Source organism: Zootoca vivipara, chromosome 12, assembly GCF_965207765.1.
Source record: "Zootoca vivipara chromosome 12, rZooViv2.hap1.1, whole genome shotgun sequence".
Taxonomy (NCBI): Eukaryota; Metazoa; Chordata; class Lepidosauria; order Squamata; family Lacertidae; genus Zootoca; species Zootoca vivipara.
Genome location: NC_142595.1, coordinates 19,900,010 through 19,923,975, shown reverse-complemented (window position 1 = coordinate 19,923,975; position 23,966 = coordinate 19,900,010). Strand labels below are relative to the sequence as shown.

The window sequence follows — 23,966 nt, the reverse complement described above, 5'->3', positions numbered from 1 at the left end:
CCAGTCTAGTGAACCCAACTTTTTAAATTTTCCCCACAGTTTAAGGTTACCTGATTTTTTTCCAATGAATTCAGGGACACTTTTAAACTTCCTACTAAATAGAGTAGATGGATTTTGTCAGGGGACTGGTTTGTAAATCCGGGGACTGTCCCCGGGAAACAGGGACGTCTGGTAATCTTACCATAGTTCTCTGATTCATGCTCTGATATCTGTGGTATAAAACTAGAATTCTGACAGTGTGCTGCAACACTGGAAAATAATTGAAAACTGTTTAATTGGTCTCCAACAATCCAAATGCCATACAGTCACAGAGTACAGATACACAGTGTATTGGATCCTTAGAGACCTATAAAAGAACAAGCTCTTGTTTATGAGGTGTCCCTTATAACTTTCTATTAGAATTTTTATCTAATAATACATTAGTATTGTGCTGATAAAGAACATAATTATTCAGGGGGCAGAAATAAGTAGTGTACCTAATTAGCAATCTTATTATTTTCCCTTTCTCTCACACTTTTCCTAACACCCAGTTGTTGTGACGTGGGGTTTGTGATTTCAGCTCTCTTGACAAAACATGCTGGAGACAGTTCTCTAGTAACAGCTCTTTATTAAAGCGAACAAGACTGAAGACTGAGGAGAGGAAAGCTACATTTATAGGGACAGGGGACTAGCTAGGAAGGGATACATTTTGGAGGGAACAATATCAAGCAATCACAGTGCTGCCTTTTGGAGGAAACCAATAAGACAGAGGATCCAAATACAGCAGCTTAAATGAACCAATAGTAGCTGTACCCTCTGGAACCAAAAGGCAGTTACTTTATCCTAATGCAAATACAGACAATAATAATACAGATATAAAATCCTTTGACTCAATACACAACACCCCTCCCCCCCTAGTGAGCACAGCAGACGTAATCCCTCAGGTACTGTGGGGTCCTACAACTTCTACCTGATCTCCTGACAACAGGTGTTGCAGGTTCTGGATTGGGTGTTACCTGTGGTGGAGGGGCTGCTATAGGGGTTTCATCAGGAACAGATGGAGTCCCAGACATCTCAGGGTCCCCGACCTGTACCTCGTCATCCTGAGGACTAGCAGACCCTGGTTCATTTGCTGAAGCCCCTGGTGACTGTACCTCTGGACCATTTTCACTCTGGTCTTGCAGCTGTGCGTCATTAGCCAGGGATGAATTATCTGACTCCTCCCTGCTGAGCGCCCGGCGCCTCAGCTGATCTATATGTCTCTTCCAAACTTGCCCATTTTCCAAGGTCACATAATAGGACACAGGTCCACTAGCCCGGGTGATCACACCGGCCACCCACCGCGGACCTCGTGAATAGTTCCTCACCCAGACCAGATCTTCAGGGGCGAGATACCTTGTTGTGTCAGTCTCAGCCTGGGGGGTTGCTCTTGAATTACGGTTTGGCATTTTATCTGGGTGGACATAATCCAGCACCGTTACCAGTCTTCTACCTAAGAGCAGCTCGGCTGGCGACTTGCCCGTCGCAGTACACGGCGTCGCATGCTGCAAAAATAACATTCGCGCAATGCGAGCCGACCAGTTACCCTCCATTAAGCGCGCAATGGATTCTTTGGCTGTTCTTACCATGCGCTCAGCCTGCCCATTGGAGGATGGGTGAAAGGGCGCGGATGTGACCCCTCTTATAAAGTTATCAGCCAAGAATGCCTTAATTCTTGGGATACAAAAGCTGCCCCATTATCTGATACAATGGTCTCAGGTAACCCGTGGGTAGCAAACAGCTGCCTCAACACCTTGATTACGGCAGCTGATGCCATGCTAGGGACCATCGCCACTTCTAACCATTTGGAATATGCATCAACGATAACCAAAAAGACCTTCCCTTGGAATGGCCCAGCAAAATCTATGTGCAGCCGGCTCCAGGGAGTCCTGGACTGCTCCCACCAGTGGACTGGTGCTCTGGCCACTTCTGGCCGCACCTCTTGGCATGCCTTGCATGTTCGTACCCATTGTTCTATGTTCTGGTCCATTCCAGGCCACCACACATAACATCGGGCTAGCGACTTCATCCTGACCATTCCCGGGTGTCCCATGTGAAGCGTCTCAAGAACCCTGTTTCTCAGTGGTGCTGGGATTATCACCCTATCTCCCCATAGGAGACAACCCTTATGCATGGACAATTCGTGCTGCCTTGTCGCATAAGGCCTGAATTTTTCTTCATGCGGACCACCTGGCCACCCCCTCCCCACCCAAGTGAGCACACGGGAGAGAACAGCATCTTTCCTAGTTTTCTCAGCTATATCCGTAGCTGTTACAGGAGCCCCCGGAAGTGTTTCTAGCATCATAATGTGCTCCGCCGGAGCAGGATCCTCATTGCTCCCGCCAGGAAGGGGCAATCGACTCAGCGCATCAGCATGGCACAACTGTTTCCCCGGCACATGGGTCAAGGTGTACTGGAACCCATTCAGGAATATTGACCAACGCAACATTCTGGGGGAGAGAATTTGTGGCGTTTGTTTGTTTGGGTTGAACAACCCTAACAGTGGTTTGTGGTCCGTTTCAATGGAGAAATGGCGACCGTACAAATAATCATAGAACCTTTTGATTCCGGACACAATAGCCAGTGCCTCTTTATCAATTTGAGCATAGTTGCGCTCTGTGGGCGACAACGTACGGGAATAGAAAGAGATGGGCTTTTCCGACCCATCCAGTTCCCTATGACTCAGCACAGCCCCCAGACCGTATTGAGAGGCATCACATGCCAGGACCAGCGGCTTTGACTCATCATAATGAGCAAGGATGCTCCTGCTACTCAGCATTCCTCGCAAGGAGTCAAAAGCCTTCTGCTGCTCCCGCCCCCATCGCCACACATTCTTTTTCTGCAATAGTCTATGTAATGGTTCAGCTACCGAAGCTTTCTGGGGTAAGAACGAATGATAAAAGTTAATAAGTCCCAGGAATGACTGCAACTCCGTCTTGTTCTGTGGTCGTGGTGCCTCGATGATGGCCTTAATCTTAGCATCTGTGGGGTGGATGCCTGATGCATCAATTTTAAACCCCAAGAAATCCACAGTTGGCACCCCAAAACTGCATTTTTCTTTTTTCAGTTGCAACCCCACCTCCTTGAACTTGAGCAACACTGCACGGACACGCGCAACCAGTTCCTGTGGGTCTTTTCCAGCAATCAAAACATCATCAAAAAATGGCAAGACCCCCGGCAGACCTCTTAAACAGGCGTTCCATGAGCCCTTGAAAAATCCCTGGGGCCACACAAACTCCGAACTGTAATCTGTTAACTCTGTGCTTCCGCTGATTGTGGGGTTACTGGCAGCTGTTGGTAAGCTTGTGCCAGGTCAATTTTGGCGAACACCTTGCCCCCAGCCAGTTTAGCCAACAGATGTGATACGACTGGAATGGGGTATGAGTTTCCCCTGAGTGCCTTATTGATAGTACATTTGTAATCTGCACATATCCTGACTTCCCCATTTGCTTTAAGGGGTGTGACGATTGGAGTCTCCCACTTAGCAGAGTCCACGGGTGAGAGAACTCCCTGCTTGACCAATTTATCCAGCTCTGCCTCGATCTTGGGTTGCAGTGCAAATGGCACTCGCCTTGGTTTGAGTCGGATTGGAGCCACCCCGGGGTCCAACTCGAAGTCAACTGGGGGCCCTTTATAACAACCCAGTTTTCCATTAAAGAGACCAGCAAATTCCTTGCATAATGTCTCACTCATCTCAGGGCAGGTTTGGATTGAATTAAGCCCTGAGATACTCAGTCCCAGGGCAGGGAACCAGTCAGTGCCCAGGAGACTGGGGCGACTGCCCTTCGCAATCACCAGTTTGAGTACAGCCTGTTTGTCCCGGAACTGTACTCTCACGGCACACATTCCCATAACATGGATGCGGCCTGCTGAGTACGACTGCAAGGTTGCCGGAGAGGGCTCCAGAGGGGGCAACTTACCCCTGGGGAAGAATGTCTTCGCGGTCTGGTCCGACACGATGGTGAATGCGGATCCGGAGTCCACCTCCATGTCGCACTGCTGACCCTCAATCTTCACCTTGACGTGTGCCTTGCCTTGCGCTGGAAACTGCACGGCCCTCCCGTTGATCTCCGTTACGTAGTGGCAGTCCTTTAGAAAACGAGTTGCTGTGGGCGGTCTGCGATGCTCCAGTCTAGGTGCTCCTGTCGCTCCCGACGCCGCCGATCTACAGACCCTGGCGATGTGACCCGTCTTTCCGCACGTCCGGCAGATAGCATCCCTGAAACGACAACTCTTCCTTTCATGGTTTCCGCCACAACCTGGGCAACTGCCTCGGCGATCTCTGTGCACTGTGCAGGCCTGACGCACCGACTCGACCCCACGGACTGGGCTCTGGCTCGGAGTAGCCTCTAGCTCGTCCATGGCATGCGCAACTTCTATCTGTGGCTTAGTGGCCTTGCGACTGGCATCAAGCTCCTCTCTTTCATAATTCTCCGTGGCGGTGGCCTCTTTCAAGGCTGAAGCAAGGGTAACCTCTTCTTTAGCCACGATGCGTCTTCTGGCTTTCTTGCTGCTCAGACCACCAATAAACCGATCCAGGAGAGTCTCTTCCAGATTTTGGAAGCCGCAGTGCTGAGCGAGCTTCCGGAGTTCAGCCAGAAATGTGGATACAGACTCCCCAGCATGCTGCTGCCTCTTATGGAACTCCATCCGCCGGGCCATCTTGGTCTCAGTAGGCGCCAAGTGGCTTGTTAGGCAGGCAAGAATATCTTTGAGAGATGTCTCACTCAGCTTCGCTGGAGCAAGTAATGCCTTGGCCAGCTTGAAGGTCTCGGGCCCACAGTAGCTCAGGAATGTGGCCCTTCTTTTGCTGGCATCGGTGATCCCTTGAGCCACTGCAAAGAACTCGAAGCGTTCGACGTAGTCTTCCCAGGTGTGGGGCTCTGATGGCTGGAAGGGCTCCAATACCCTTGGACTCTCCATTGTCCTAGCGGGCAGGGTCGTCTTCTCAGCTGGCCAGTGAGTCTTGTTCTCAGCTGCAATCCGGACTCTGAGGCAGGGTTGTGTTTAACCGCTCCTCAGCATTCCGGATCCCACCTTCGTCGCCAGTTGTTGTGACGTGGGGTTTGTGATTTCAGCTCTCTTGACAAAACATGCTGGAGACAGTTCTCTAGTAACAGCTCTTTATTAAAGCGAACAAGACTGAAGACTGAGGAGAGGAAAGCTACATTTATAGGGACAGGGGACTAGCTAGGAAGGGATACATTTTGGAGGGAACAATATCAAGCAATCACAGTGCTGCCTTTTGGAGGAAACCAATAAGACAGAGGATCCAAATACAGCAGCTTAAATGAACCAATAGTAGCTGTACCCTCTGGAACCAAAAGGCAGTTACTTTATCCTAATGCAAATACAGACAATAATAATACAGATATAAAATCCTTTGACTCAATACACAACACCAGTTACAGCCTAACATACACAACTTGCGTACTAAATACAGAGTATTTGCGACAAATGAAAGTTAGCAGCTGAAAATTTATTGCCTGATGTCTGAAACATTTATTGAAAACAGACATGTGCTATGGCCTGGGGATAAATGTCAAAATCAAGCTTCATGTCTTATCATTTCTGTCATTTATTAGTATATCTGAAGAACCAACAAATACCGTACCCTCGTTAAATGTCCCCATTTTTGCCCTCTTTCCCTTCAAGTATAAATGCAGCTAAATGTTTGAAAAGCAGTTCCTTTCTTTATAATTCTGAACATTTCCCAGCTTGACTATTCCTGTTAAATGCTAACATTCAGTCATCAGTAAATTTGCCAGTGGATAATCAAGTTGGAGAATGTCCATAATTCTTTAAAAACAAAACAAAACACTGCCAAAGCCTCCTGTTTAATCATACACAGGTGACAAGAGGTAAGGTAAAAGGTAAGGAACCTCTGGGCGGTTAAGTCCAGTCAAAGGCGGCTATGGGGTTGCTGCGCTCATCTCACTTTAATGGAACACTGTAATGTATTTTACCTTCCCACCGCAGTGGTACCTATTTATCTATTGGTGTGCTTTCGAACTGCTAGCTTGGCAGAAGCTGGGACAGAGCAATGGGAGCTCACCCCATTGCGGGGATTCGAACCACTGACCTTCTAATTTGCAAACCCAAAGGGCTCAGTGGTTTAGACCACAGTGCCACCCGTGTCCCACCAACTAGAGGACATGCTCCACAGCAACAGCAAGCGCACTCAGGAGCGATTGTGTAGATGGTTCTATGCATTTTACCATTCCAAATTGACAAGAGTCTCGACAGGAGCACCAGCCATGTTAACTGGAAAATTCCCCAGAACATTCAGGAATTCATTCAGATTCCCCAGGACACTCAGGAAGCCTCTAGGGGCAGAGGAACTCAATAGGTCCCTGCAGCATGAAGCAGTCCAAACCTCACCAGGGGATGTTCCACCTGTGAAAAAGGAGCCCCCTCCCCCAATCAACAGATTATTAGCAATCTGCCCTCTGGAAAAGACCAGTTCAAGGGCATATCCATATGTGTTGGGATAGTGATGTATTAAGAGAGCCCATGGTTGTTACAGAGGCCACGACGTCCTGAGCTGGCTGTATAGGCACACATCTCACATTTGGGGCATCACAGGACACCATAGGCTTGTTCTAAATCATTTAATATTAATTAAGTTTATTATATTTACATGCCACTTCACATACCCAGAGGCATCCCATACAACTTACAATAATAAAACACAAAATAATTAATACATGTTTTCTTTTTTTAATAAACTGTAAAATATTATAAAATGTGTTCGCTCCAAAGAAAGAAATATAGGCCTCTAAACCTGCACAATATATCCACTCTCTCTGCATAAACAGGTATCTTTGAGAAAGAAGCTTAAGCTGCCATCCTAAACATACTTCCAAAGAAATAAGTCCTATTGAATTCCCAGGTAGAAACACATGTAATAACATAGCTGCCAAGTTTTCCCTTTTCTCGCGAGGAAGCCTATTCAGCATAAGGGAAAATCCCTGTAAAAAAGGGATAACTTGGCAGCTATGTGTAATAATAATAATAATAATAATAATAATAATAATAATAATAATATATTATTTATACCCCGCCCATCTGGCTGGGTTTCCCCAGCCACTCTGGGCGGCTTCCAACAGAAAAATAAAACACAGTGATCTATTAAACATTAAAAAAAACATGGAGCTCAATATGACCGCAATTTTAAAAAGACAATACTATTTCAATTTACTTTTAATTATCAGTTTTTATTCATCCTGCTACACCATGTTTTCCACCAGAACAGGATGGGGGAAATTATACACAAAGGGAAAAGACTGTATTCTAAATACAGGGTGCATGTTTGTTATCAGCCATATTTTGCCTGTCATTTCAAGAGATATGGGGATGCCAACCAATCAAGCCAGAGCTTTGTGGGTCTTAAGAAGCTCTGCTTTTCAGATGATGAAAAACTGCCAATGGTATTTTCACCTTATTAAAGAAAAGAAAAACGCCTGTCGCCATGCCAAAAGGCTTTGCAACGAATTCAAATAACCATAGCAAAACTGGATTTGCTGATATGGACTAAAAGCTATTTGCAACACAAGCAGCAGCAAAACTCACTCCGTGACTTGTACAGCCAGAAGGCTGAACCAGTCCTATTAGCTGGCCAGGAACTGGTTACATCAAAACTTCCTGCATCAGAGAAGCTACGCTGCAAAACTTCCAGCATGACTGCTGCCAACAAGACAGAGTTGACAGTTCCACACCACACCACACCCCCTAGAGTTGAGCCAATGAAACAACAGCCAACCAAGTATAAAAAGGAAGGCGATCCTTCCCCATGCTACACATTGCCTGCGTCTGGAGAAGAACGGCAGTGGTGTTTCACCATGGGACTTTTACTCAGCCGGATTCAGAGTGCTTTGCAGAGTTTCTATGGGACGGAGGCTCGCATTCTCCTGCTGGGCCTGGATGCAGCTGGCAAAACAACCCTCCTCTATAAGCTGAAGTTGAACGAAACTGTAACGACCATTCCCACCATCGGCTTCAATGTGGAAACGATTCAGCCCATCAACAACGTCTCTTTCACCATGTGGGATGTGGGTGGTCAAGACCGGATCAGAGTCCTGTGGAGGCATTACCATCCCAACACAGATGGGCTGGTCTTTGTGGTGGACAGTGCAGATTGCACTCGCTTTGAGGAGGCCAAGTCCGAGTTGGAAGCCCTGCTGGAGACCAAGGACTTGCAAGACGTGCCCGTAGTGCTGCTGGCCAACAAGCAAGACTTGCCTGGAGCTTGCCACCCACTAGAAGTGGCCGAAAAAATGGGGCTGAGGAAACTGCGAGGGCACCGGTGGCATGTGCAGGGCTGCTGTGCCGTGAGTGGAGATGGAATCCCCGAGGCCATGTGGAAGCTGTCCGAGATGGTCAAGGTGCATCGCAAAGCTCAGGGTAGATAATCTCAACCCCAGAGTCATCCGTGACTGGACTTAACGGTCAGGGGTCCCTTTATCTTTTTACAAAAATGTTGCATGGAGGACACAAGACATCCTACTAATCAGTTGCTTCTTCTGGCCTTGAGACGCCCTTGAGATGCCTTCATCTGCACAAGGTCTATATGGGACTGTCCTGCTTATCCACTGCTGCCATGGGATTTGGGAGAAGGTGCGCATGCCTTAGTGTGCTTCTTGGACACAGAACATGGCATATTATTGGACTATTCACAGGACTTTTGTGATCCATTGTTTGGAACAATAAAAGCATTGTCTTAATTCAGAATGTTCCTTATGGGCCAAAATTTCTGCTTTTACTTTTGTTCAACACATCATTAACCAAAATGAAAATTCCTGGACTTTAAAACTTGAATAATCAGCCCCATCACTATAATCTCTGGATCCTAGGTTATTTGAGTGCTTCTGTAATGTAAAGTTGACCATTTTCCATTCTACTTCTGCACTATAGCTCATATGATTTCTCTCTTCTTTCTTGATTTAGGATCGTATTTTGCCACTTCTGAATTTTTAAAAATGTTTTATTACTGTTATGTTAAACCTTTTTAATTTAATGTAAAGAAATCACTCCTTCATTATTATATATCTTCAATAATAATTTATTAAAGACATATTAAAATCTCTTCGCATTTTCTTTATCTCCAGAGTCTGGCTTAAAACATGGTCTTTAAAATATATTAGAGCTGTCAGCGGTTCAAGAAATGGGGTTCATAGACAGCATATTGGAAACCAGATTTGAGGTGTTTATGGCGAAAGCTGCTAATTCATGGGTTGTATCCGATGCTAGTTGGATTATGGCTCTAGCTTAGTTATGTCTAATAACTCCCGTGGGTCTACTCAGAGAAGGAATAGCATTGGATACAACCCGTAATCTCCATTTCGTTCTGATGCCCTGAGTGTGAATATAGCCATGCTACCGTATCTGCTCAACACATTTAGCTCCTTCAGTGTTTGTGTACATCTCCTTCTACTTGATACCCTCGTATGGTTTAGTTGTAAGAACCTGGGCTGGCACAGAGTGAGGTGGCAGCTCCCATTCCCTTTCCTATTGTCCTTTCACGGAAGAGACTTTATCTTTATTCCATTGTAGTACATTGACCTGTGCTCCATGGGGCAGTGTCGCTCTTTTTCTTTGTCACTGCTGTGTATATTGCTTTAAGCTGCTGAGCTGCTGTATATTTGAAAATCAATATATGCTGCTTCTTTTTTTAATGAGCAGATGCAGGGCATTTTGGGGGAAGGAGTGGCAGTGATGTGTTAGGAGGACAGAGCTGTGCTTGGAGGGCACTGGGAGACGTTGCCTCATTTATACTATTTAAATAAGATTGAAGAGCCAGAGTGGTCATGGGCATACCTGTACATGGGACTGGAGGGAGGGAGGGGGAGGGCACCCTCTTGTCCTTCTCCACAGGAAACAAAACTTCTTGGGACAGCTTCTTGCAGAACAGATTATACCTAAATCACACTCTGGTATGAGTCTGAATACCAATTACTGGGAATCACTGGGGGTGGGAGAGGGTGTGTGTGTTGTTGTGCTCAGGTTGTTGTTGTTGTTATTGTTATTTAAATTTGTACACCGCCCTATACCCGCAAGTGGTTCACAGATTCTGCTTGTGGTTGCCACATAGTCATCTGGTTGGCCACTATGTAAAGGTAAAGGTAAAAGACCCCTGGGCGGTTAAGTTCAGTCAATGGCGACTATGGGGTTGCGGCGCTCATCTCGCTTTCATGCTGAGGGAGCCAGCATTTGTCCACAGACAACTTTCTGGGTCATGTGGCCAGCACGGCTTCTGGCACAACAGAACACTGTGATAGAATCATAGAGTTGGAAGAGACCAGGAGGGCCATCCAGTCCAACCCCCTAGAGCGTACGGAAATGCTGTTTACCTTCCCACCGCAGTGGTGCCTACTTATCTACTTGCACTGGCATGCTTTCGAACTGCTAGGTTGGGAGGAGCTGAGACAAAGCAACGGGAGCTCACCCCGTCACAGGGATTCAAACCACCGACCTTCCGATTGGCAAGCCCAAGAGACGCAGTGGTTTAGACCACAGCACCACCCATTATGAGAACAGAATGTGGGACTAGATGGGCCTTTGGTCTGATCCAGTAGGGCTCTTCTTGTGTTCAATTGTTTGTGTTCTCTCCCTCTTTCTTCCAATTACATATTCTAATCAATGGAATCAAAGGGAAAGAGTTAGCGCAGAACCAAATTCCCAGTTGGGGCTGCTTTGAAATACAAGATGACAAAAACTGAAGTCCACTTATTTAATATTAAACTGCTGGAGGCCAACCAATACAACTCTACATTTTCAACATTGGAAGAGGTGTCAACATACCATACTTTAAAAAAGCAATCATCAAAAGTAGTTGATGCTTTTATGCATTTTGCCATTCCAAAGTGACAAGAGGCTCAACAGGAGTGCAAGTCGTGTTAATTGAAAAATTCCCCTGAGCATTCAGGAATCCATTAGATTCCATAAACCCCCAGGGGCAGAGGAACACAATAGGTCCCTGCAGCTTGAAGCAATCCAAACCTCACCAGGGAATGTTTCATTCATGAAAAATGAGCCCCCTCCCCCACCCAACAGAATATTAGCAATCGGCTTTGTGGCAAAGACCAGTTCAAGCACATATCCATATGTGTAGGGATAGTGATGTACTAAGAGAGCCACATGGTTGTTACAGAGGCCACAAAGTCTTGAGCTGCCTATATAAAAGGTAAAGGTAAAGGGGCCCCTGACCATCAGGTCCAGTCGTGTCCGACTCTGGGGTTGTGGTGCTCATCTCGCTCTATAGGCCTAGGGAGCCGGCGTTTGTCCGCAGACAGCTTCCGGGTCATGTGGCCAGCATGACAAAGCTGCTTCTGGCGAACCAGAGCAGCGCACGGAAACGCCGTTTACCTTCCCACTGGAGCGGTCCCTATTTATCTACTTGCACTTTGATGTGCTTTCAAACTGCTAGGTTGGCAGGAGCTGGGACCGAGCAACAGGAGCTCACCCCGTTGCAGGGATTCAAACCGCCGACCTTCTGATCAGCAAGCCCTAGACTCTGTGGTTTAACCCACAGCGCCACCTGGGTCCCTGCCTATATAACTGCCTATATAGGCACACATAAATTATACAAAAAAGGAAAAGACTGTATTCTAAATGCATTCTGCATTTTGCCTGTCGTTTCAAGAGATATGGGGATGCCAACCAATCAAGCCAGAACTTTGTGGGTCTTAAGAAGCTCTGCTTTTCAGATGATGAAAAATTGCCTATGGTGTTTTTGACATTATTAAAGAAAAGAAAAACACCTGTCGCCATGCCAAAAGGCTCTGCAATGAATTCAAATAACCCCATAGCAAAACTGGATTTGCTGATATGGACTAAAAGCTACTTGCAACACAAGCAGCAGCAAAACTCACCCCATGATTTGTACAGCCAGGATGCTGAACCAGTCCTATTAGCTGGCCAAGTGCTGGTTACATCAAAACTTCCTGCATCAGAGAAGCTACTCTGCAAAACTTCCAGCATGACTGCTGCCAACAAGACAGAGTTGACAGTTCCACACCACACCACACCCCCTAGAGTTGAGCCAATGAAACAACAGCCAACCAAGTATAAAAAGGAAGGCGATCCTTCCCCATGCTACACATTGCCTGCGTCTGGAGAAGAACGGCAGTGGTGTTTCACCATGGGACTTTTACTCAGCCGGATTCAGAGTGCTTTGCAGAGTTTCTATGGGACGGAGGCTCGCATTCTCCTCCTGGGCTTGGATGCAGCTGGCAAAACAACCCTCCTCTATAAGCTGAAGTTGAACGAAACTGTAACGACCATTCCCACCATCGGCTTCAATGTGGAAATGATTCAGCCCATCAACAACGTCTCTTTCATCATGTGGGATGTGGGTGGTCAAGACCGGATCAAAGTCCTGTGGAGGCATTACCATCCCAACACAGATGGGCTGGTCTTTGTGGTGGACAGTGCAGATTGCACTCGCTTTGAGGAGGCCAAGTCCGAGTTGGAAGCCATGCTGGAGGCCAAGGACTTGCAAGACGTGCCCGTAGTGCTGCTGGCCAACAAGCAAGACTTGCCCGGAGCGTGGCCCCCACTAGAAGTGGCCGAAAAAATGGGGGTGGGGAAAACTGCGAGGGCACCGGTGGCATGTGCAGGGCTGCTGTGCCGTGAATGGAGATGGAATCCCCGAGGCCATGTGGAAGCTGTCCGAGATGGTCAAGGTGCATCGCAAAGCCCAGGGTAAATAATCTCAACCCCAGAGTCATCCGTGACTGGACTTAACGGTCAGGGGTCCCTTTAGCTTTTTACAAAGACCCCCATGTTGCATGGAGGACACAAGACATCCTGCTAATCAGTTGCTTCTTCTGACCTTGAGATGCCCTTGAGAAGCCTTCATCTGCACAAGGTCTATGTGGGACTCTATCCTGCTTATCCACTGATGCCATGGGATTTGGGAGAAGGTGTGCATGCCTTAGTGTGCTTCTTGGACACGGAACATGGCATACTAATGGACTATTCACAGGACTTTTGTGATCCACTGTTTGGACCGATAAAGGCATTGTCTTAATTCAGAATGTTTCTTGTGGGCCAACATTGCTGCTTTTACTTTTGTTCAACACACCATTAACCAAAACAGAAATTCCTGGAATTCAAAACCTGAAGAATCATCTCTGGATCCTAGGCTATTTGAGTGCTTCTGTAATGTAAAGTTGATCATTTTCCATTCTACTTCTGCACTATATCTCATCTGGTTTCTCTCTTCTTTAATGATTTAGGATTGTATTTTGCCACTTCTGATTTTTCAAAATATTCTATTACTGTTATGTCAAACCATTTTAATTAAATTGAAAAGAAATCTGTTTTCTAAAATAAAATAAATATTATTTTTAAAAAGACATATTAAAATCATCTGGGCTGGCACAGAGTGAGGTGGCAGCTCCCATTCCCTTTCGTATTGCCCTTTCACGGAAGAGACTTGATCTTTATTCTCATTGTAGTACATTGACCTGTGCTCCATGGGGCAGTGGCGCTCTTTTTCTTCGTCACTGCTGTGTATATTGCTTTAAGCTGCCGAGCTGCTGTATATTTGAAAATCAATATATGCTGCTTCTTTTTCTAATGAGCAGATGCAGGGCATTTTGGGGGAAGGAGTGGCAGCGAGGTGTTAGGAGGACAGAGCTGTGCTTGGAGGGGCACTGGGAGACGTTGCCTCATTTGTACTATTTAAATAAGATTGAAGAGCCAGAGTGGTCATGGGCATACCTGTACATGGGACTGGAGGGAGGGAGGGGAGGGCACCCTCTTGTCCTTCTCCACAGGAAACAAAACTTCTTGGGACAGCTTCTTGCAGAACAGATTGTACCTAAATCACACGCTGGTATGTGTCTGAATACCAATTGCTGGGAATCACTGGGGGTGGGAGAGAGTGTGTTGTTGTGCTCAGGTTGTTGTTGTTGTTGTTATTGTTATTTAAATTTGTACACCGCCCTATACCCGCAAGTGGTTCACAGATTTTGCTTGTGGTTGTCACAGAATGTGGGACTAGATGGGCCTTTGGTTTGATCCCATAGGGCTCTTCTTGTGATTGTTTGTCTTCTCTGTCTCTCTCTCCCCCCCCCCCCCCAAAAAATTTACATATTATAACCACTGGAATCAAAGGGAAAGAGTGCAGAATGAAGTTCCCAGATGGCTACTTTGAAATATAAGATGAGAAAAACTGAAGTCCACTTACGGTATTTAATATTACACTGCAGGAGGCCAACCAATACAACTTTACAATTTTCAGCATTGGAAGAGGTGTTAACATACCGTGCTTTTAAAAAGCAATAATCAAAAGTAGTTGAAAGCAGAACGCTATTAAAACACAAAATGGATTTCCCCCAACAACATTAGAGGTCTATCAGTAATCAATACACAGTAGGCAATTAACCATGTTACAGCTTTTGGTCTTGCATAGAACACATCAACATCAAAATTAAAAAGATTCTTTTGAACAAGTATTTTACATATGTATTCAGTTCTAATCAGCAGGAATATAAGTTGAAGGTGGCTTGTTTAAAAAAGCAGAGAACCCAACTTTGCATCGAGCCTTGCAAATTCCCAAACAGCAATGAAATCATGAAGATTCTCTTCTATTAAAAGGTGGGGTTTTGTTTTGTTTTTAATATGTTGTCACTTTGATTCCTGAGTTACCATTTAGAGGCGGTAGATAAATAAGAGGATTAAAAAAGAAATTCTTAGAACAGAACCATTTCAAGGCCCCGAGCCTTACATTCCACGGGCGCCGCTAAAGAGACAGGAGGCTTTCAAAGGAGCCTGGAAAGTAGCCATTGCCTCACAGTCTGGGGCAGGGCAAATCAACCCAAAACAAGTGAATGTGGAAGAGACAAAGTAGCCTACGTATCACATATTCTGAATTAGGAGAGTTTCATCTCCTAATGTTTACCTGAGGGCTGTTCTGGTGCCCACGGGTTCTTTATACCTGCTATAAGGACATGCTCAGACTCCAGTCAGATTTGTTGGGCGGGCTTAGAGCCATGTGTGGCACTAGAGTGTTTGGGACTGCCCTCCGAGGACTATTTACTTGGAAGTAAAGCTCACTGAAATCAGTGGGGCTCATTTCTGAGTAAATGTGTTTTTGACAGCAGGGCCGGCTCTAGGTAGACCCCCGGTGGTGCGGTGCACCAGGGCGCTGGGCTGGTAGGCAGGGCACCGCGCGGCGAAGCTGCGCGGAAACCATGCTGCGCCCTGCGAGGGTGGGGGCGCCGGAGCGATCTTCGCCAGCGCCAGGGCGTGCGACCTGCTCGAGACTGCCCTGTTTGACAGCAGTCTTGCCGCAAAAATGTGAATGATTTAGGATAAGTCCTAAACATAAAACATATCACACAGAGCTTGCCACTACAGAATCCACTAGGCCTCGTGGGCCTACTTCTATCCCGGTATTTTCCGCCCCCCTCATGCCACCACTGTTTTGAACAGAGTTTACCTCAGCTGACCTGTGTAAGATGTGCTGTTCTTAACTGCTCCCATTCATTTCAGTGGGACTGCACAGAAAACAGCTTTCTGGTGAGTTCTGCCTATAGCGTAATGGTCAGCAACGGGAGAACACGCCCCCCCGCCCCAATCCAGCATGGTGAATCTGATTCCGTTCAGGGATGCCAAGCTACCACTCTTTCCCCAGCTGCCTGCCTGGAAGCGAAAGATGCCTGGAGAAAGTAACCCTGTGGCTACTAAACTTGCTGGCATGGTCACTTTGGGGGGATGGCATGAGGAGTTATGAAATTATGGCCTGCCAGCCAACCCTCTTTCACTTCTCAAAATGCTTCCACTCCTTGGAAAGCTAGCTGTTGACCAGAGCAACAGCATCTGCGAAGTGGCTTTTTGATGGGGCGAGACATTTTGACTTAGGCATTCTGGACACTAGTATTTTAGTTGAAACCAAGTTTGAGCTCTCTGCTTTCCCACCCTTAATGCCACCATTCAGAAGCACTTCACCCAACATGTGATGCAATGCTGACGAGCACATAAACTTTCTTCTCTTCTTATCTTTGTCCAAAACAGCTTGAAGGCAGGTGAGGCTGCTACTACACTTGTGGGGTGTTTCACAATTATCTACTTCCTTTACCGAGAACAGGACACAAAGCAAGCGAAGGTGGAATTTCTATAGTTTAGACAGCTAGACAAACTATTGTTAACGAACCAAATCTCTTCTGCTGTAGGGGTTTCTGTCAGTTGCAAATGTATGGGAAGAAAATCACCATTCATTTTAATAAAATGCTCATCCCTTTGAAATAACTTGTAACGAGCTTTCATCTGTTGAAAGATGTACTTAGTCAAGAAATATGTGTCCTTTTCCGCAGCAGAAGCATAGTGCATTTAGCATTTGACAGGTGTGCATAACAGACGGAAGGAAATGAACAATGCTTCAGTCCCAACAACAGGTTTTTCCCTGGCATGGCAAGTCTAACAGCAGCACAGAAATCCTTCTGTGCCAGTCTCTGTCATAACATTAAAAGGTGGGGGGGGGGGGAGTGGGGTAAGATAAAGAGGCACTATCCCTTTGTAGCTTATGCAAGCAGACCAAAATTTAGTCTAAGCCGTGGCAGTAGACATGGTCGTCATACACTTGCTTATTGGAGTTGTCAAAGCTCTCGTCGCAGTACGGACACTCCAGAAGGTGGCTTCGCACATGATCTGAATACTGCTGCTCCCCAATGTCATTAGGGAAGACTTCGTTGCACATGGGACATTTTCTCACGGAGACCTAAATGGAGGCGAGAATGAGAACGTGGAAGCATAGGAGATTATCTGCTGCAAAAATGCAACTGAGCACCTGAGGCTGGCCAGGGCAGGGCAGGGCAATGAGGGCAAGGGCGATAGAACTTAAGGGCCTGGAAGCACCACCTTATTTGCTGCCCATCCTTCTTATGGGTATTTCCTGCCAGACAGTGGACAGATATATATATTTTAAACCTGGTAGGGTAGGGTGCGGGGGAACTGAAAAAGTATTAAGAATGAGCACCCATCTGTAATCGTTCTATTAGGGTTGTAAAGCCTCGGGCCCTTACTGAAGTTTTAGAGGTTTAGCCTCCCTCCTTAGGATCACCTAAAAAAGTAGTTATAAGGGTGAGGAAGAGAAGACAGTCCATTTCCCCGCAGATGACCCACTCCCAGCTTTCTCTGCCCTTCTCAAGCTTTCCAACACTTTCTTCCAGGCATCACATCTCTATTATTCTAAAGAAAGGGCAACACAGAGGTGGATGGATGTCGGATATAATTTTGAAAATGGACAGGCGGGAAAAGCTATAGCTCTAAACTGTAGATCAAACATAACTAGCAGCCTAAGAGCTTTTAAAGCAACCCCATGTCTGATTCCATGCTGTTGCTGTATGGCTTCCTCACTAAATTCTGAACCTTGGCTTAAGGCACCCTAAATACCATGCTAAAGGTCAGTAACGTGGTGTTTACTTTGTTATGTATGCATGACAGCAATCACCACGTGTTCTTCCCCTTGTTTAATCCCTGCCTCCAATTCCTTCCCCTTCCTCTGTTGTCTCCCATTGTGTAATTTATAGACTTTAAGCTCCTTGGGGCAGGGACTTGTCCTCTTAAGATTCCTTGAACAAAGGCCATATATATGGATGGTGGCACAGTAAGCAAAAATAATGAGGAACAAATGAAACAGAACAGAAAAGGCTCAGTCTTCCAGGGCTCCCACATTCACACCAAGTCCCCCCCCCCCTAAAAACAAACAAATAAGGATCTCACGAAACACACACACACACACAAAACTTACCAACTCTGTCTCAGGAATTGCTGGGTTTACTGCAAAACAGATGACACATCTTAGCCATAACAAGAAAATGCAATGCTCTTACATGAACCGATCTATCGCAAAAGCAACAATGAGACTGAGTGGTGGTGGCATCACTGGCACCGACTGGCAGCTTTTGAGTAGACATATATAGAAATATACTGGCCTACAACTCCCATGATCCCTAGCTAACAGGACCAGTGGTCGGGGAAGATGGGAATTGTAGTCCAAAACATCTGGAGGGCCGAAGTTTGGGGATGCCTGGGTTGGAGTGTAAACAGCAGAAGATTTCAGGCTGCAACCCATATAGGGCCCACACTGCAGCTGTGATGATAGTGATGCAGTCAGATTTCCCTGCCACCATCGCTTAGTGTCACCCCGTGAAAAGCTCGATTCAAAGTGCTTGAAAGCCCTAAATCAGGCATAGGCAACCTTGGCTCTCCAGGTGTTTTGGAACTACAACTCCCATGATACCTGACCAGTGGCCCTGTTAGCTAGGGATCATGGTAGTTGTAGTTCCAAAACATCTGGAGTGTCAAGGTTGCCTATGCCTGCCCTAAATGGCTGAGGCACATGATCCTCTGGGACTCCTGGCTCCCATATAGGCCTACCCAGGAATTATGATCAGTGTCAAAGGCCTTGTTCTGTTCTCAGGGATCTGGTAGGTGAGCACGAGAGACAGATGCTGTTTGAAAGACAGGCCTAGTTCAACTGCTGCCAACATCTTTTCCTCTTGTTGTGGCTGGGTTTGTGCTTTTTGTTTCAAGTGTAGAGTAAGTACTTTGCTGTTATCAATTATCTGTCGTACTCGCATATAGTAGCTTAAAATAGTAAACATTATGCTTATACGACACAGGTAGCCAAGCCCTCCATATGTTTTGGCCTACGGTTGCCATCATCCCTAACCACCACAGGCCACACTAACTGGGGTTGATGGGGATTCTAGTCCAACATCTGGGGAGGCACCAGGTTGGCTACCCCTGTTTTACCATCTTTCTGTCTGCTGCTCCGGATACACTTAGCAGAAGTGTGGGGCATATATAACAATTATTATCTGTTTTTAAAAAGGTTAAAGGCAGAATGGAAGTTTAATGCACTTAAACAGAGCTAAGGTCCCTCCTATACACATGGGGGGGCATAGGGTGGCACTATACAAGCCTATTAAACAGAGACTTGACCTTTAATTTTTTTTTAAAAAAGCCCAGGCCTCATTACCGTATTTTTCGCTCCATAAGACGCACTTTTTTCCTCCTAAAAAGTAAGAGGAAATGTCTGTGCGTCTTATGGAGCGAATGCATGGTCCCTGGAGCCGAATGGCCCAGGGGCGAAAAGCAGATCATGCTTTCTTTCTTTTTTTTAGGAAGAGCTAAAGGCTAACAAGAGGGAAAGAGGGAGTTGAAAGGAACCCGCTCAGCAGCTGATTGCAAGAGATTGGGAGGGGAGATAAGGGAAGCTAGCTCCCTTCCAGGCCCCGCCCCCTTGCCCAGGCCTCCATTGTTGAATGTTCTGCAGACCGAGGCTGCAGCGACATGTGACTGGCTGATTAGATTATCTGTCTGGAAACTGTAGAAATGGCTCCCTTTCCTTTCCTAACTGCGGAACTGTGAGTTGAACCCCATAAAAACAGGATTTTTTCCTTTGCAAGGTAAGCTCAGCAACTTTGAGCTGATCCTCAAAAATGGAGCTTCCCCCCTTTGCAAAAAAGCTGCACAACTGAGCTGATCCTCCCAAAAACGGGCCTTTTCCCATTTGCAAAAGAAGCTGCAAGAAGCTGCACAACTTTGAGCTGATCCCCCCCAAAATCAGGGCTTTCCCCCTTTCCTCCTCTAAAAATTAGGTGTGTCTTTTGGTCAGGTGCGTCTTATGGAGTGAAAAATATGGTAGTTCATTCTTGCCCAGCTCCAAACATTAAAAGACAGTCTTGGGGCTTTCTGCATGCTAACATCAAGACATAAATGCATGTCCCCCTTGCCTCCATTTGGACTCTTCTAAGTGGATGCTCTAATGCACTCACCAGTATAGGGATTTCCATACACCAGGACTGAGTTTTCTGGTGACTGGGTTAGGACCCCAGGTGGATGATCCAGAATTTCAGGAAGGTGCACCATCAGTTCCTCATTCTCCCGCTTTAATCTCTGCAACGAAACAAATGGTAGGATGAGAAGCCAGGATCACCTGAAGTTACGGTTTGCAAGCAGCTTGAAGCAGTTCCTCAAATCTGAAATGCAGAAAGCCGTGGCTAAGAGTGGGGTCCAGATGTTCCTGGACTACAACTCCCATCAGCCCCAGCCAGCATGGCCAATATCAGGACTGATAGGATTTACAGTCCACCAGCATCTGAACATCCACAGGTTTTCTTCACGCTTGCACTAAAGGAAACCTGTTTTTTTCCTATTCCCCCTGCTTTTGTGTTATAATGCCAGACAATTAGTACCAATTCAGGGGAAGGGGATTGGCAAGAATACTTTTGACTGGACAATGTCATTTTTGGTGTTTCAGAAGAAGTGGGAGGCAGGGTGGGAGTTAGGAACCCGTTGTTAATCCTGTGGTAGGGTTCAGGGAGAAAGGAATGCTCTCGGGCAGGGTGTGCAACAGCTTTGCTGTATTTTTATCATCGCTAATTTACTGATGGCTTCTCTTGTCATTCAGGGTCCTTCAAAGCAGCTTCACAAATAAGGCCACAAAAAGTTATAAGCCCATATACTCTCTTTATTGCCCCACTTGCTCAGCCATACTTATATTTGTCCTTTGGAACACACAGATAGTTTCAAAGAACCAAGAACATTCCAGTTTTTGAAAGCTTCCTTGCTTTGGTTTGGTTGCCTGGAAACACTGCTTGCTTGCTTTACATTTCCAGAGGAGTAAACCTGCTAGTATCTTACAGCAAACACAGCACAGAGACATAAAGTTGCCTGGACTACAGCATACGACATGTGATGGAGTGGATTGCAGCCCATGGAGGCTTATGCTATAATAAAATTGTTAAGTCTTTAAGGTGCTGCACACTTTGTTGTTGTTTAGATTTGCCACAGGAAACCAGGTGAGCAGTTTCTTACAAGCTTGTCTCCATAAATCATTATTTATTATTACTAATGTTATTTATTCAATTTATATACTACCCTTTATCAGAAGATCCCAGGGCAGTGTGTAACATTAAGAACATATTTTACAGAGCATAATAAAAAACCATAACAGAGCATAATAATAAAATAATCATAATAACAGCCCCCCCCCCACATTTAATGCGGGTGGCGCTGTGGGTTAAACCACAGAGCCTAGGGCTTGCCAATCAGAAGGAAGGTGGTTCGAATCCCCGTGACGGGGCGAGTTCCCGTTGTTCGGTCCCTGCTCCTGCCAACCTAGCAGTTCGAAAGCACGCAGTGCAAGTAGATAAATAGGTATCGCTCTGGCGGGAAGGTAAACGGCGTTTCTGTGCTCTGCTCTGGTTCGCCAGAAGTGGCTTAGTCATGACCTGGAAGCTGTACGCCAGCTCCCTCGACCAGTAAAGCGAGATGAGTGCCACAACCCCAGAGTCATCTGCGACTGGACCTAGTGGTCAGGGGTCCCTTTACCTTTACCTAGATTTAACAGACCATAGATTATTAATGGCCAAAGGCCTGGGTAAAGAGGAATGGTTTTTTTTCATGGCACCCAAAGACATATAAGGATGGTGCCAGAGGAGCCTTTCTGGGGAGAGCATTCCACAGACAGGAGCCACCACCAAAAAGGACCGTTCTTGTGTTGCTACCCTCCAAAGTTCTTGGGGAGAGGGGACATAGAGAAAGGCCTTAGACAACAAGTGTGGGGTCTGGGTCAGTTTGTATGAAGAGAGGCAGCCCTTAAGGTATTGAGGTCCCGAGCTGTGTAAAGCTTTACAGGTCAACACTAGCACTTTGAACTGGCCCCAGAAACTAACTGGCATTCAGTGCAGTTAGGGATTTGCTTTCCCAGTGGCCTAGTACAAGGATTGCCAATTCTAGATAAGAACCACCTTGCTAGTTCAGACTTGAAGGTTCATCTATTCCGGTAGCCTGTTTCAGACAGCAACCAACCAGATGCATCTGGGGTACACATAAGCAGGGCTTGAAGGCAATAGTCCTCCCCCTGGCTTTTAACCTGATGCTGTGAGACTACAGCTTCTATCGTTGCTTCCCATTGGCAATCCTGGCTGGGGCTGATGAGAGTCCAGCAACAACTGGCTCTCCCTGACTTAAAAGAAAGCACATTTCTTTTCAGAGTGCTGCAGCATTTATGCATTCCTTCAGGGCCGTCTTAAGCATGTCGGGCGCGGAGATCGCTCCGGCGCCCCTTCCCCGCCCTGTTTCTTGCCGCGGCTGGTGGGCGGCCACGCGGCTGTGCCGCGTGGCACCCCCCTGCCAGCCCCGCGCCCCGCGTCACCCAGCCTACTCCTAGAGCCGGCCCTGCATTCCTTCTCCAACTCCCATTTAACTAAACTTGCACCTTGTTCTCCTTTTCCATTTCGTTCATTTCCTTCTGCAGGATCTGATATGAAAGCGCTTCCTCTTCCAGTTTCTTCTCCAAATTTTGCTGGGTTGGGGGGGTGGGTAAAAAAAATAAAGGTGATTTTTATTTGGAAAATGTCACCTATCATTTTCACACCACACTTCCCTGGAGGAGCTCAGGTCTCCCCACTCCCCGACTACCCCCAATTTTATTGTTAAAACCACCCTATGAGCTAACCACGAGATGGTTGGACAGTGTTCTCGAAGCTACGAACATGAGTTTGATCAAACTGCGGGAGGCAGTGGAAGACAGGAGTGCCTGGCGTGCTATGGTCCATGGGGTCACGAAGAGTCGGACACAACTAAACGACTAAACAACAACAATGAGCTAAGTTAGGCTCAGAGATGGTGACTAGCCCAAGCTCACCCATCAGTTTCATAGCTGATGGGAAATTTAAACCTGGTTCTCATCAGTCTAAGTTGAAAACTCTAACCAGTTGGAAACCCTTTTTCATAGCTCAAGGGCCACATCCCCTTCTGGGGAACCGTCCAAGGGCCACATGACAGGGGTAGGGCACAGTCAGAGGCAAAAGTTGCCAGACTGACACATACAATGTACACATACAGTAGGCTAATTTGTACACACACACACACACGGCCCTCACTCTATCCTCCTTCCAGGCAAGTCAAAGGCATCTTCAACAGTTCAAGGACACATTCCAGTCAGGCAAAAACACTCAAGGAGGGATGATGGGGGTGTGTGTGGCTTGGGAAGGGGGTGTGATCTGGAAAAAGTGTTCCCGAGGGCCAGAAAAAGGCCTGGAAAGCTGCATTTGGCCCTCAGATCTCAGGTTCTCCACCTCTGGAATACACTGAAAGTAAGTCTCATGGAAGAGTAGCAGCCTGCATGAAGAATGTCCAGATTAATATTGCAATCCTCTACTGTATTCATTTTCCACACTGAATTCAGCAAGACTTGCTTCAGGGTAGACCTGCACAGCATTGTGCCTAAATTCATTGGGCAGGAGGCCCGGCAGCACAGAAGCTACCTGCTGGTTTTAAAGTCTGAACTTCAGAGAGCAAACCACTTCCTGCATGCTCTAAATAGTCCACCTCAAAGTGAGCTGCTTCCTGCTCAAGAAGTCTGAAACTCTCTCAAGACCTTTAATCATTTGCTTTGGCGGATTAAACTGTGCAGATCCACTATGTCTGTGCTCTTTCTTTTACCGTCTCCTAAACCACTGTAACAACAAGGAGGGGGGGGGGAGGCAAGCTTACCTGTCTAAGCAAGGTGGCATTTAATTGATAATTCTCCTCCTTCAGCTGCTCCAGGTGCCTTGCTTTGTCTTGAACTGCCCCTTGCAGGTCTTCCACTTTGTTCTGTTGACTCTGCACTTGGGACTGAGATGGAAGCAGAGGCACACGTGACTCCCCAAATGCAGATGACGACAGGAATGCTGGGCTGTCAGGCTTAAACCTAGCCCCATCAAGTTTTGTTAAGATTTCTAGCTTTATATTGTAGGTGAGTTAGGTCTGCTTGTGGCTGTTGGCATCTCCAGCAATCATTTGTCTCATGTTTGTGTGTGTGTGTGTGTGTGTGTGTGTGTGTGTTTTGCCCCTGGGCTTAAGGCATACAGTGGTACCTTGATTCTCAGACTTAATCCACTCAAAACCAAAGCTTTCCAAAAGCAAGGCATGCTTTCCCATAG

At 46.5% G+C, this 23,966-nt stretch overlaps 2 protein-coding genes and 1 pseudogene across 8 annotated transcripts in view; 2 read left to right on the top strand and 1 right to left on the bottom strand.

The window, feature by feature from the left end:
• The first annotated feature begins 7,184 nt into the window (after window positions 1-7,184).
• On the top strand, window positions 7,185-9,099 carry LOC118095855 (uncharacterized). Its single transcript, XM_035137153.3, has one exon. The coding sequence runs from the start codon at window positions 7,698-7,700 to the stop codon at window positions 8,427-8,429; it is 732 nt and encodes a 243-aa protein (XP_034993044.3). The 5' UTR covers window positions 7,185-7,697; the 3' UTR covers window positions 8,430-9,099.
• Window positions 9,100-12,102: 3,003 nt separating this feature from the next.
• Window positions 12,103-12,857, top strand: LOC118094410 (uncharacterized; annotated as a pseudogene).
• A 1,346-nt stretch (window positions 12,858-14,203) lies between these two features.
• The window catches only part of CALCOCO2 (calcium binding and coiled-coil domain 2), a 34,547-nt gene continuing 24,784 nt past the window's right edge, over window positions 14,204-23,966 (bottom strand). For 6 of the 7 annotated variants that reach the window (XM_088654575.1, XM_088654576.1, XM_035134769.3 and 3 more), the window contains 5 exons: window positions 23,536-23,658; window positions 22,256-22,342; window positions 19,809-19,929; window positions 17,777-17,805; window positions 14,204-16,744 (listed from right to left, as the gene is read on the bottom strand). In XM_088654575.1, coding sequence (XP_088510701.1) covers window positions 16,568-16,744; window positions 17,777-17,805; window positions 19,809-19,929; window positions 22,256-22,342; window positions 23,536-23,658 — 537 coding nt within the window. In that variant the 3' untranslated portion in view covers window positions 14,204-16,567. The remainder of the gene's footprint in view (window positions 16,745-17,776; window positions 17,806-19,808; window positions 19,930-22,255; window positions 22,343-23,535; window positions 23,659-23,966) is intronic. The other variant, XM_035134772.3, reaches the window with a different exon arrangement.

What these genes read in the sequence shown, in the direction of transcription:
- LOC118095855 (XM_035137153.3), top strand. Translation starts at nt 7,698, where the DNA reads ATGACTGCTGCCAACAAGACAGAGTTGACAGTTCCACACCACACCACA.